This window comes from Stegastes partitus, unplaced genomic scaffold (genome assembly GCF_000690725.1).
Source record: "Stegastes partitus isolate 25-593 unplaced genomic scaffold, Stegastes_partitus-1.0.2 Scaffold3657, whole genome shotgun sequence".
NCBI lineage: Eukaryota > Metazoa > Chordata > Actinopteri > Pomacentridae > Stegastes > Stegastes partitus.
The window spans coordinates 41,274-55,788 of NW_007581388.1; the positions used below are offsets into that span (position 1 = coordinate 41,274).

At 39.3% G+C, this 14,515-nt stretch overlaps 2 protein-coding genes across 4 annotated transcripts in view; both read right to left on the bottom strand.

Annotated features, from left to right (window-relative positions):
* Nucleotides 1-6,883, bottom strand: part of tfeb (transcription factor EB) — a 30,465-nt gene extending 23,582 nt beyond the window's left edge. For both annotated transcript variants that reach the window (XM_008306431.1, XM_008306432.1), the window contains exon 1: nt 6,667-6,883. The gene's annotated coding sequence lies outside the window, so the exon portion shown is untranslated. The remainder of the gene's footprint in view (nt 1-6,666) is intronic.
* Nucleotides 6,884-8,898: 2,015 nt separating this feature from the next.
* Nucleotides 8,899-14,125, bottom strand: LOC103376076 (transmembrane protein 183A-like). 2 transcript variants are annotated; one of them, XM_008306435.1, is made up of 8 exons: nt 13,974-14,125; nt 13,574-13,663; nt 13,291-13,461; nt 13,021-13,180; nt 12,264-12,444; nt 11,719-11,799; nt 11,428-11,580; nt 8,899-10,131 (listed from the first exon to the last, which is right to left on the bottom strand). In XM_008306435.1, the coding sequence occupies exons 1-8, from the start codon at nt 14,035-14,037 to the stop codon at nt 9,946-9,948; spliced, it is 1,086 nt and encodes a 361-aa protein (XP_008304657.1). In that variant the 5' UTR covers nt 14,038-14,125; the 3' UTR covers nt 8,899-9,945. The 2 variants fall into 2 exon arrangements, with proteins under 2 accessions (XP_008304657.1, XP_008304656.1); XM_008306434.1 differs by having other exon boundaries at nt 11,428-11,583; nt 13,974-14,123.
* Between the last annotated feature and the right edge of the window lie 390 nt (nt 14,126-14,515).

Below are 14,515 nucleotides of genomic sequence, written 5' to 3' on the forward strand. Positions count from 1 at the left end.
TGATGATGCCTGAAATACTCAAACCAAGAAAACCTTTTCATGACATCACATCAAACAGAAATATTGCAGTAATACTGCATATAATATTGCTATAATTATGCTCTATATCAGCATTACACATTTGACATTTTTGATATCTCTGTGAATCAAATAACATTAATGGCTGAAACAATCTTAGGCCACTCAACAGTTGATTTTGTAAGTATAAATCCATCAGAGGAGCAGCCAGAAGCTAAAACATCCTCAAGATTTGATATTTTCCATTTAAATGAGTTATGCTTCTGAAAAAAAAACAACTTTGTCATGCTATATGGGTTGCGTCATATGACCTGAAGTGACCTTGGGTTGCGTGCGTGAGTATTATGCTTACTTTTTGGGTTTATGATACATATCTCTGTTATTGCAGATGAAATAATCAAACACGGACTGCTGCACATCTATAATTTGAAAAATATCTGTGCAGAAATATATGGCAGGGGATTTACGAACAGAGAAAAAAAATACATGAGTTTGCAGGTAGCAATATCAGGACATATTCAGGACATTCCATTTATAATGCATTAAGCCACTAGTTGTGTATTTTTAGAGCACCCTATTTCTAGTTGGAGCTTATACATTATCTGCTATTGATACTGAGTAAACAAAAGCGGGGATCTGTGACTGTTTGTGTGCGATAGAGATAGAGAGAGTTGTGCAGTAACCAACCAACCAGCCACACAACATTTCTTTTGCATGGGTGAGAGTCACCATGTACGGGGATGATGGAATGGAAGGCATTTGGGAGATGAGTTGGGAGATAAGACACACTCACACACACAAAATTAATTTCACTTTGGCCGTCACACATCAAAACCCGATCCTGAACAAAACTTTCCACTCCCCTTCACTGTCATTCTCCACCTTTAACTCATTCTTTGTTTCTTTCTCCTACTTTCGCCCTTAATGGGATAATGTGCAACCTTTGACCCTGTCAGACTTTGAGAAGAAGAGAGAATAAGAAAAGGCAGACTGAGTGAAGCCGAGGAAAGGGAGAGAAGCAATAGGAAAGAAAGAGGACGAAAACAAGGGTTTAGTTTAAAGAAGAGGACAATCAATGAGATAACCCTATAAAAGAATTTCCTTTTTGTGTTTGAGTGTTGATTTCCTGCTGTTTACATAATTATATTGTAGGAAAACGCCTTCCTTTTGGGCACAAAAAACAAGTTTGTATAACTTAATTCTGTAAATTGCAGATATGTGGAATTAGTTTAGGATTAGTGTGAGATATACAATTAGGCAAGTAGTAATTATCATTACAGTAAGTCTCTACGAAGGCAAATGTAGGTCAATGTAATGTCCTCTAAAGTAATGGAAACCCAACTGAGTCTGTGTGTATCAAATTAGGATCCATTTCTAGTCCTCTGACCAAATAAGGGGACCGTTTTTGATTAAACAGTGCAGACAAAGGAATGTTGTGTCTCTATACACAGGCACACACACATACACACCCAGCCTTATACAGTATATTAGTGCATCACAGTACATCAGATGATTCTGCCATAGGCTATGACAAACCCGAACAAAGAGGAGGAAGAGATGATCTCATAAAAATGACAATATACTTGAGTAAAGTGCTACTATTTTCTGTGCTAGTAATCCCAGCAACAATGCAATGTTCTAAACTGAGAAGAACATCAGCTATCAGTTAAAGAATGAGCATCCATTAAGTTTTCAGCTCGTCAGTGATATCACACAAGTTTACATACGTGGTAATCTCCACGATGAGGATTTCACTCCTGACATACTGCTGTTCAAAACTGTGTGTAGTAAATAAAATCTACTACCTTTACATCTGTAAAAATATTCATGCAAAGTGAGTTGCCACAGTAGTAATGGCACTTTAAAATAAAGGTATATATAACAACACACAGGGATGCTGAAGGTGCATAAAGTTGAACTCTTCAAATAGAGGAACCTAAAAGAAGTTCTTACACAAGCAACTGAAAGTGTCCACCAACATTCTGGTGTTTGTCAGCTGCTGTACATAAGGGTGACAAAATATAGGGGAGAAAAACGGTATAATATGTCTCAGTACAATGTTGAGCCCCCTCATACTACCAGAACAACTTCAAAGTACTTTGGCACTGATTCTCTAAGTCTCTGAAACTTTACAAGAGGGATAAAATATCACTCTTCCAAAAGATTATCCACAATTTGGTTTTTTGATAATGGAGGTGGACAGTGGCGTCTGACACAGTGGTCCAAAATTTTCCATAGATGTTTTTATTGGGTTGAGATCTGGTGACTGTGAAGGCAACAAGATATGATTGATATTATTTTTATACTCATCAATCCATTTAGTAACTCCTTGTTCCCGACGGATGGGGGGACTATCATCCTGCTCTATAACAATGGTTTACCTTTAGCAAGGCAATAACACGCAGTCAGCCAGTTTCAGGAGTCATCAATGAATCATTTAATATTCTCACAAAAGCTACTTTTTTCATATGCAAGGCCTTGACATCAGGTTGGAACTGAGAAAGAGCAGCATTTCTATTATTATTGCTTTTCGTCTCAAACTACTGTCAATAGCAAGAATACCTGAAATTACATTGTGAAAACCTGTTTGAGGAAGCCCAGGGGGCATAATATCGAGGGAGTGGTCTACACAGAATGCATGTGAAAGTCTCTAGTGAGAAAGAAAGAGTGTTTTGTTGCAATACACTATTAATATAAACACATTTTGTGCACAAAGTTAATGTAAGCAGACAAAACATATATCTTAAAAACCCTAAAATCAAAATTTCTCAGCAATAAAATGACAAGCACAGATTTCATGTCATTCTATGGAAGCATTTGTTCGGCTTATATCCTAATCTAAACATTTAGTGTGGTAGTCTGGCAACTTTCTATCGCAACATTTCTTGAAAAAACACAGCTAAGACAACTGACAAACATCTTTAAAGTAAGATAAAAAATAAAACTTAAATTTGTTGTGTCCCTCTGAAAGTAACAAGGTTTCACAGAGCCACAACCAGAAACTACAATTGATCCCTGCAGTTCAAACTAACAATCAAATTGTCCAAACATAAACAACTGGACAGCTGCAGAGTGGGCTTCACAGATGCAGCTGAAACGCTTTTTAGTTTTTTACAGACAAAAGAGGGACTGAGCAAGACTGTCACTACTGTCTGTCAGTCAAAAGAGGATATGAAACAGTGGAATGAAGATACAATGAGGAAGTGGAGTCACACATTCAGCACATGTCCTAAAACGTCCCACCCACGCTCACCTCTGATAAATCATGGGTCATGTTGTCATACAACACATGCCAAGCTGTCATTCCTGTGGTTTTCTCGAAAAAGTCCAAACTTCGCTGACAAACTGATACTGTAGTTTGTTTGGTTGTTTTTTGTGTGACTCAATAATTTTATGGGAAATCCAATAAACCACCAAGACAGTTTCTCACACGTCTTTTCCTGGTGTAGTCAAACAGCAGCAAAGCAACTGTCCAGGTCACGGGGAGAGATCTGTCCATATGGCAAATGGATGAAGCTGTGTTTACACACACCTGATGCTCTTTCACACTAGAGTACATCCATTGAGCCAAGCCCGTGTGCTTGCATGTCTTAGTGTGTGTGGATGTGTGTATGTGCCTGTGTGTGTACGACTGCCTGTCTCTGTGTACCTGAAGAAAATTAATCCCATCACCAACACTTTCAAGCAGACATGCGCCCAATGAGGCTGAAAATATGACTCACACACACACTTTTCCATACACAAAAGGAGGCAACGCTTGTGCTAATTTGTGCCATTTGGTGACAAAGTACTCAGGTTATGTGCCAGACCTTCAAATATAGACATACAAACACAAGGGAGGTAACAAAAGTGCCTGAATACAGGCAGTAGTTTGGTCATAAAGATCTTATTTAGAACAGTTACTGTCGTCACCTCTCCCGTGGCGGTTTCATGCTCAACTCAACTCATCTGCTGGCAAGTTGCGGCTGTGCAACTGAAGAGAGAGAGACACAGAGAGACAGAGAGAGAGAGAGAGAGAGAGAGAGAGAGGGTACAATCCGTCTATCAGGCATCACTGCTGCTCTACATACTAGCCAGTGACCTCTGACCTTGTTGACAGCAACCTCACAGCTCAGTGTGTTTACTGACCCCGGCCCCCTCATACTGTGTGCACTCCATAACCCCACTGGTTCCTCTATGTGCATCTGTCTCATTCTAAGCCAAACGTCTACAATGTGCAAATGCTTGTTTTGAGAGCAGAGCAGGTAAACGTCCAGTTAATCTTCACAAACACAGTGTAGTTGCATGTATTTCCTCTTGAACAACTGGTTATTACAACAAATTTAGTCTTATCATCAAAGATTACCATGACACCGTGTTATGTCAGGCTACAGATATTTTCCCACTAATCTTTTATGATCTCTATGACAGGGTTTTAGCTCGGTGGCATTCTTGTGAACATTATGTAAACATACCAAGAGATACATGATAAAATTACAGGACAATAATTCAATTAAACTGGTTTGTTGACACATGGTAGCCCTACATTAGGTACAGCTAAACTGTGCGTCAACGCTGTTGCGCAGCAAATCTATCTTTTTGATCTTGTTACATAACAGAAATGTTTTCATTCATGGATTCACAGTTAAGCGGGACAGACAGATGCAGGCAGTGAAACAGAGAGTCAGAAACAAACCAGAGATAGTGAGAGAGAAGTTTCAAATGACACTAATGCATCAGAATACACATTATTATTTTTATTTCCTCAGAGCGACAGCTGGCCCCGGTCCTATTCATGTGCATGGTCATCCGTGTATCTCGGTAACAGTATATAAACTGTCGATGGACGTTCTCTTTCTTCCAGTATCACGTTCTGGCTGCCTTTTATACTGAAACCAACAAAGATAAATTCATATGTCACCAAGAAATCCGAACTGCCAAGTGCAGTAAACTGACCTCAGTAATCCTGTGCAACTTCCTCGCAAAACTCATCTTACTGGAAGTGATTCAAGGCAAAGCACAAATAACAGGAATGCTTCATCTTCAGTCAAGACCATGGTCATTTAAAACTTTATTAACTGCTAATTGTACCTTTTGTCCATATATACGATATCTAGGTGCTCCATTCCTGTAGATTCCTGAAACCCACCCTACGCAATTTGTTATAAGTAATCATAGGCATAATATATGTTGTTTGTTTTTTTTTATATAGCTGGTCTCAAAATGTGTAAGTTCTGATAACTGACATTATAAACTGTTTTCATAGTGCTTCATAAAACAGCATGATTCAGTGCTAATGCTGATGTCTAAAAGGACATTTCCTTAAAATGCACTGTGAATGAAAGTAGACAAGAACATAAACAGAAAAGGGAACAGGGTCTAATGTAAAGCACTGCTGGAGTGATGTAAGGTGGCACACATACTCATAAGAAGACATGTAGGTCAGGCTTCCGGCTTCAGACGAACTATGACAATTAAGTTAGAACTTAGCTGAAATAGGGGTTAAGAAGACAGTCTCCTCTGTGCTGCTTTCTAAGGCTCGGAAATCTGAAAATCTGATGGCAACAGTGCACCTAAAACAATCACTTCTGGATGAATTACTATACTATTATAACACTTTTATACAACTTTCCATCTGACAGTTTGAGCTTACTCTACAGAAAGCCAAAATAGAAACCCATCTTTCATTGTAAAATGGCAGCTAAATATCAGGCATGGGTCTTGTGCCAAAACTGGACTCATATATATTTACATTGCATTACTAGACAGCAACAGGCATACAAATTGCACTTTCAACTCGCCATGCACACTCACACAAAGCCCACTGTGCAGAGAGTGGACAAAGGGGGCATAAATGGTTAGGGGTGCCTTCATTATTTTCGTGTTGGCACTATGCAGGACTTTCAAGCAAAGTACTTGAATAAGCAGCGGAGTATTACAGTCTGCACAGTTTACAGTCACAGCTTATACATAGCAGCATACCCCAGGGCTGAGGTGTTGTTACTGATACTGGCCTCGCTGCTGCTTATAAATGGCAAGGGGGCAGCTCTCAGCGGGCTGACAGTAAAAAGGGAAAAGTAGCGCATTAATAATCTCACCAGTGCTACCAAGGTCCTCATCAGAAAGCAAACAACAGAGCAGCTTAACTGTAAATTCATGCTATTGCGTTTCTCTACTTTTAAATGAGTCTTATTTTTTTTTTGGTAAAAATTCACGTTTTTCTGATTAAAAGATAAACTTGAAAGTGCATGTGGAAAAGATTGTCTTCAATTTGTGGTTATTACTATTCTTCTCAGATTCAAAACACAATCATGGACTACAATGTGAACAAATGTCCTCAACGGTGCTGAAAGATTTGTCATGCTTGCAGTTCTATGATGTGTTTCGGGATGAATGTGGCTGTACGCATGCACTGTGGCAAAGCAGAGGTATTTTAATTTGGCAGAAAACTTTGCAAAAAAAAAAAAAGTACAACACGAGATTGTGTCTTTCTCTTCCTAAGGACAAATAAGGAGTTACCTATTTTTAATGTGTCCATTTTTAAGCCAGTAAATCACAAAACTTTTCATGTAAAGCGACAACTACGCACTTACAATGTACAGTCGTGGGCTTTCCAGAGGCGGTGGTGTCTGAGCAGAGGCTAACTTTCAGTGCTGGAATATAACTTACCCGCTCTGAAGGTCAGACAGAACGAAGTAAAGAGGCAGGTTCAGGAAAAGTGTGGTGCCCGCTTTCTCTGTGCTCTGATACCAAACCAGCCGCGCACCACCAGGAGGGGGGGAAAAGTCGCGTTGAAATGGACGCAAAGCGTTAAAGAGTTTAAAGTTTCTCTGTATTTCCACACACTGACACGGCGAGCGCAACCGCCGCCACCTCGGTGGCTAATTTGTTTTCGTTTTGACGGTCGAGATGTTGTCACAACTCCGAGCGTCTGCGGTCACCTGTACCACCACCAATGACAGCACGCACGGGGGATTGTGGGAAATGTAGTTTTCTCGCGTCCTCGACAGACGGTGGTATTTTGAGGCGATGACGCGAGGTCCCTTGACTTCAAAGGGGGTTTTAGGAAGTCTTGTAACTTTAGAAGTCTAAAGTTACAAGACTTGAATACTTCCAGGACCTAAATGAAGATGTCGCTTTTATATTCGGTTTATTTTTAAAGTGTTTATGTTTACGTGTTTACCACCAGTTTGGTTTGGTCTCCAATTAGTTGCAGTCCAACTATAGAGAACACAATTATTTGATTCCTTCACTCTAAAGAGGTGGCCTAGTATTTCTGAGGTAATGTGATTTTATCCTTCACATATTTGAGTCAAAAGATCAACATACTTTAATTCCCAAATGCCTTTTTTTTTTTTTAAATATTCACATTGCATTGCAGACACAGCTGTGCATTTAAATAGCAGCAGAGGAGGCTGTATTTTCAGGAACACATTTCTAGGACCTTTGTTTTTTATTACTCCTATTTTTGGGACCAGATAATGTGACAGCTACTCGTGTTTTTCTCAGGCAAGCTAACCTTTCTAACCTACAGATACAGTTTTGGGTGGACAAACGTTTAAAGCCATAACTTGTTTATTAGAAAGTACTATTTGAGTGGAATAAACCTTTAGAAATATAAATACTTGGACATAAAGCAGTACTGTCCCCTGCCTTCGCCCTAAGTCGGCTGGGATAGGCTCCAGCCCCCCCCGCGACCCTAATGAGGATTAAGCGGTGTATAGAAAATGGATGGATGGATAAAGCAGTACTTTTGGATGGAAAACCTTTATACCTACAGTCATCCTCAAATTTATTCATACCCTCCCATTAAAGAAGGGGGGAAAAAAACAGCTGTCACTGAAACAAGTTGAAATTGACAAAGTAATAATAAATACAAATTTTATGAAAATGACATGACATTTATTTTGAATTGTGGTACAACAGAAATATTAAGAACACATTTTTTGTTGAACAACCCTTTGATCCAATCACTGCAATCAAGTGTTTTCTGTAACTCTCAATCAGACTTCTGCACCTGTTGACAGGTATTTTGATTTTGGCCCACTGCTCATCAGCAAAGTGCTCTAATTTGTCCAGGCCAGTTTTTTTTCTTTCTTTCTTTTATTATTATTATTATTCTTTTCAACCACAATTCCAAAACAATGTCTTTTTTCACTTAATTATAATTTAGCAATTTTTTTTTATTTATTATTACTTTATTCAGTTTCTGGTTATTTGAGTGACTGTTGTGAATTTTGCCTTTTTTTAATGGAAGGGTATCAATAAATATGAGGATAACTGTCTTACTAATTTATTAGAAAGTACAATTTGAGTGGATTAAACCTTTAAAACATCAAGTACTTGAACATACAGCAGCATTGTGGAAGGAATAAACCTTTAAAAAGAATTTTAAGTGGTATTTTGGGTTAGCATAAACCTTGAAATCTGTGAGTCGTGGACTTTAGCAGTCTGGTGCTGCTGTCCAAACAAACAAGTGTCCTAGAAGTGGAATCCTGCAGTCTTAAAATTGCTGCCTCCTGTGCTGCATACGCTTAGAATTGGTGCTTTTAAAGACCACCTAATATAGCTGATAATGTTATTGCTGTCTTTGCTAAAAACAAACTGTTTTTTGCTTCACTAGTCAGTTAAGTACAGAACATAGAGACTAGGATAAGCGTGTCAATGGTATGAAAATCATTCATGCATATATAAAATTGTGGGGGGCCATCCAGTGATCCTTGGAGTGCATAATTCCAGAAACCAACTGCTCCTATACAGGGTATTGATGAGTGGTGTGTTCCATACAGGTAATACCTAGTATGACCATAGGAGGGAGACAAACATGTAAATATATTGTCCACATCTTGTAAGTGCAGACTATGAATAACCATCAGCATCTCACAGACAAGAATGGAGAACTTTGAATGGGCAGTTTCAGTTTTTATTTCAGTATGGTAAGCTTATTTATCAATGGAACTCTCATTCGATAAAACTAGACCACTTCTAAAACAATCAGCTGTCCTTTGCTATGGCGTTCTGCCATCAAACTAGAATTTTTATTACTACAAGTGCATGTTGTTAATCTAGTGACTTTCTTTCACAGCATATGTGCATATCAGTCCAGGTTAAATGACTGTGACTATGTTGAAGAGATGAATAAATCAATGTCAACAGTAGCTTCATCATGTAGCATGTGACTGGTAAAATTCTACCCACACTGAACACACACACCAAGACGGACCACTTTAAACACTTTGACCCATTCCAAGTCGAGACTGGAAAGCCACAGGTGGCAGTAAAGGACAGAGCACACATAATCAGAAAAAAAGACAATCAGGATAGTTTTAGCCAAAAATCACAAAGAAACACTGCCTAGATCAGCAGATGGTGTCTGAGGTAAATCATCTCTTTGGATCATTCAGTGCAGAGCAGTCATTAATGTTTACATAATACTAAATGAATCTCCCTCAAATTAAACACAATAAAAATGTTTTTAAAACAATAATACATCCCTGCTGATGCAACATTGTCAAAATTTAAGCTAATGCAAAATCCTGGTATTACAGGGTAATGTTTCAAGTTAGCACAAAACAAATTACTATAGGGACAAACAAAATTGAAAACCTGGTAATCTGTCCCTCCATGGCCTTTAAGGACTCTTTTAGAAAACGTGTCATACATGCAACGATGTTGTCTGTGTAAAACACCGGGGGACTGCAGTGGGTCGCACAAAATGTTCCTCTCTGCCATGTGTGCATGGCTGGGCCTGAAAAGGGATGTGCCATGTTATGACCGTCACGATTGGCCTTTTGAAAATGACAATCAAAATGTGTATGTGCAAAAAATGTGTCACTCAACATGATCCAATATTATTTTTTGTTCGTTTTATGAATGATGAGTGATGAGATAATGGCAGGATTCCTGATGTGACAGTCTACTTTAGCAGGAACTGAGGTGTCAGGACTTTCATGTGTAGGGTAAGGAGGGATACTGTGGATGCCACCAGTCCATGAGCCTCACACTGTGTACGGGATCCAACACCACCTGGGTCCCACTTTGATCCCCTTTCTTCTTCCCCCGCTGCAGTGGCGAGTCCTGAAACACCAGACGAACGCGGTGGTGGCGCATGTCTGTGCTTACATTGATTGTGAACTGTGAAAAGCAGAAAGATGTGAACAGATTAGAAGAGGCATTAAGGAAGTAAGATCTGGTATGTAAACTAATTTTCTAATTAGTCTGTCAACAAAAAGGGTTATTTTAATCTTTGAAGCACAGCACAATCACGGCTCAGTCTGAATAACCACAAATACAATGATCAGAAAACCTGGAATAGGTCCCTCCATTCATAGCAATTTTATCAAAGCTTCCTGTCATTTCTGAAGTCATGGAGGAAGACATTTGTGAAAAACTAACAGATAAGAGCTCTTTGAAGTGGTCCAGTCTGGTGTTTGATCACAAGCTGCAGATGCAGTTTTACTCACATCTAAAAGTTTCGGTCTCTAAACCTTCTTACTGCCACTGACACTGGGCAAAGTTCCATCGCAGTCCATTTAACAACAGCCAAACACAAGGGATTTTGTGACAGAGTCACTGCTTTTACTGTTAGTAAATTGGACTTTTGTCTATCTATGTGGGGAGCTCTACCCGTTCTTCAGAATCATTCAGTTGACAGATAGGGCTGGGCCATATCATACTGTGCACGGTAATACCTGGTGTAATGCTAGGGGATGATATGAAATTGAAATATTGCGATAAAATGTGAGTGAAACGTGCACGCACAGTGGTTGTTTTCATCCGGTCTAACGCACATGGAGTGAGAAGCAAAGCATGGCAGCGACCAAGGAGGAGGGCGAATGCAGTGGATCGACCGACACAGTAGGGCTGGACCCGAATATCGGAATGTTCAGTCGTTGTGGTGGTGTCCCCATAGCAATTTTGAGATCAAAATATTTGCAAATTTTCTCGTTTATATCATGATAAATATTTTTGGCCATATCACCCTACCCTGCTGACAGAAGAGTTAGAGATTAGATGATTAAATGACACAACAAGAACCCACTGCATGGTTGTGTATGCCACTACACAGTTACTTTCACTCAGTAAAATTGCTTTAATTTTTAAAAACATTAACCCACATATATTAACTTTTAAATTCTCTATCAAAAAGCAAAAAACAAAAACAAAAAAATCTTATCACCTCCCACACAGCCTGCTGTTGTCATCAACGCCCTATCACACTTGAATTTGTTCTATTGCACTTATCTAGACTGTTTTCTCCTGAATAGATCCTTGCTTGTGTTGTATCTGCTCTCAGATGTACATTGCTTTGGATAAAAGCGTCTGCCAAATGAAATTGTAAAATCTATCATTTAAAAACACAGGTCAGCTTTAGGGTAATACATACAAAAAAATTAAAAAACAGCTTAGCTGCCAAAAACAGCTACTTGCCAGCGTCAGCGTCATGCCCATGACTACTGGAGTGAAGATGAAGTTCAGAGTGGTGACCTGAAGCACATAGCAGTCAGAGTCTGGATTCATGTGAACATCTTCATATTGTCGAGGCGTGCACAAGGACTTGGCACAACCATTCTTACTGTGTCCCTGCTGGGATGGAGATAAACAGACAATCAAAAATATAAATAGGAGCCAGAGCCACAAAAGGTTATGCACAACTCTTTGTTAAGCTAACATAATGACAAAGAAATGTAGGTAGCTTATTTTTATTTACAAGTCTGTTACCTGCTTTATAAATTTGAAGTTGAACTCCCACAATGTCTCTGGCCGAGTTCCTGACAGCTTTTTGACCCAGAAGAGTAAACACTAAAACAGGAAAAAAATAAGCGTAAAATGGGCGTTGTTGGGAGGCCTGCTGGAAGATCAGTTTTCATGCATACTAATGTTTCTAGCTGTTCTTCGTCTTGTTAGGAAAACTTAAAAAGCAAAGTGAGAAATGTGTTTTCTGTTTGACTTTCATGTGTCAAACCATGGGCGGTTGGTTGACGGTATAGTTCTCAGTACAACCAAACACTGCATGAAAGGTTCTTCCCATGAAAGCAGGTTCAACTTAGTGTGGCTCTCTCAGGGTTTACTCTGGTCTATAATTGCCATGGACAACTTGTATAAGGCTGGTTCTAAATAGGCTTAATTAATCCTGAGTTTTCCTATGCAGCCATAAAGGTTTGCATGACAGGTGGAGATTGCACACAAATGCCCGTCACATGCAAGCAGATCAGCTCTACATTGGCATCGTACCACACTGACTACAGAAATACGTGCTAATTTACCTTAGAGTTGATCAAGGTAGTTGGCGTGGATTCTGGCAGTGCAGGAATTTTTGACACACGCAAGCTGAACGGCTCATACAAATGGAAAAGGGAACGAATCACACAAGCCCGTAGGCAGAGCATCCTATCAATGGAGTCAGGCTGGAGACGAAACGGCAGATCAGTATCAATCTTGTAGTGTCTTTAATAAACAGAGACAGAGGGAAACGATAGAGGGAAAGAAAAGACATTAATTAGACAATATATTAGTTTCTTTACCTATTTTATATACTGGAGACATTCAAAACATCTTCTCCTGTCACAATGCTGATGATGGATATGGTCTTCATATTAACAAGAAATCATGAACGATGGTGGATGCTTTTGTACATTACAAGCCCTTTGTATTATTTATACAATGGTTAAAGAACTCAATAAAGTATAATCATTGGATGTGGCACAGACACAGTCAGAGAGTCTGGCTCCACCTTCATCACTTACACTACCACTGTCTCTTAATGCAGTCACTGAGTTATTCATATATTCCCACAAACCACAGTTGGTAAGAGTAGAACAACCAAACTCCAGCAAAAATGCACCACTATCATTTCCAGTAATTTGTTATTTCACATTGTGCTTCGCAGTATAGACACTCCCTTCAAGTACTTCTGTTAAACGTTGTGGTCATTTCAAAGTAGACCAAAAAAATAAAAGCATTTCTTTAAAACCAATACTTTCATCTATATTGCACACAAACAACAAACAAAACCCATCTCACCTTCTGTAGAGTCTGGTCCAAAAAGCTGCTGTGCAAGTGACTGTCCAGGCATTCCTACAGATGAGAGCGAATCTGCACACATCCTCAGGACGAATGTAAGAGGAAAGAACTAACCAAATGTCAACGGGATAATCCTCCCCGTCACTGCTCTCACTGCTCTCTGTAAAGAGCAATAGGCAAATATCACAATAAATACAAAGATTACCGGACCACAAAACGTTAAGTCCTCCTTGTTACACTGATATTTAAGAGAACACTTTAAAATAATACCCTTTCTCCTTTTGTTTTTCTTTTTACGGGCCACCTTAGGTTCATTTTCTCCTTCTTCCTCTGGGTCCAGCTCATCACTGCTGCCCAAAGCGTCTGCTTTGACACTCACTGCAGACGAGAGGACCTCTTCTACAGCACCCTGAGATGCTTCCAGGCCACAGAGTAATTTCACTGAAAATTTGATTTGGAATTTAAGCAACTGAAACTTGTTCATACAAAACATGAGAAGTCATTGAACCAAATTAGTTTGCATGCGGAAGTAACTATAGTATCACAGGTGTACCTTCTTTTTCAACTGCATTTACAACAGCCTTTTTCACCCTTCCCGATTTCACAACGGCTGGGTCGGCATCAGCATAATCAGCAACAGTGACTAGGAAAAAAAAAGACAGGTAGATTTCCTAGTAAATAGCTACGCTGATGTTTTGAGGAGTCAAACACTGAATTTTTCCTTTTCAGCGAACTCTCCTGGTCTGTCACGTGACTTCAAATATATTTATCATTTAACCCTTCCTAATCAGATTTATACATAGCCAGTGCAGAGAATTACATACTTGTAACATTACCTTGTACAAACAGAGTTGAATTTGAAGTGGTAAACTTGGGAAAAGACGATATTAACTTCAGTAGCCTGTGCAATGATACCAGTGGGCGGGCTAGCTTTCTGGCTAAACGTAGCCTACCTGATTCCGAACAAACGTCCCCGGCCTTAAATTTCAGCCGTTTTCGGTTCCCTTTCTTGGGCATGTCGACACCAATGATCTGTGGACGCTTAATGGGCCTGTGAGTCCTGCCATGTCGCTATGGCAAGCGGGGATAAAGAGAAAGAAAGAAAAATGACAGAGAAATTGAAAAATGTTCCGCCAGGATCTTCAGCCATCATGGAATGACGTAACAGCTGCAAGTAACGCGAGATTATTGTTGTTATTTTCCCGTCCTCCTGCTGCAGCGCTCTCTGCACTGCTGCCATCTGCCGGTCAATGAGGATTTTGATGATTTCTATGGAGAAAAGTAAGTCCGCCCCATTCTTTTATCAGTAAATGAAAAATTGTATTAAAAGGTTTCAGAATTAACACTTTAAATAAACAATATATATTTTAAATTTTAAAATTTCGAGGAACAATAGCAGAAGCACAATGCAACTTGGTTACTTCCCTATAGATTCTGTGTAAGTAAAGATCCTCGTCAGATTTATTTCTCCTCTCCTCTAGTTTTACAAGTTATT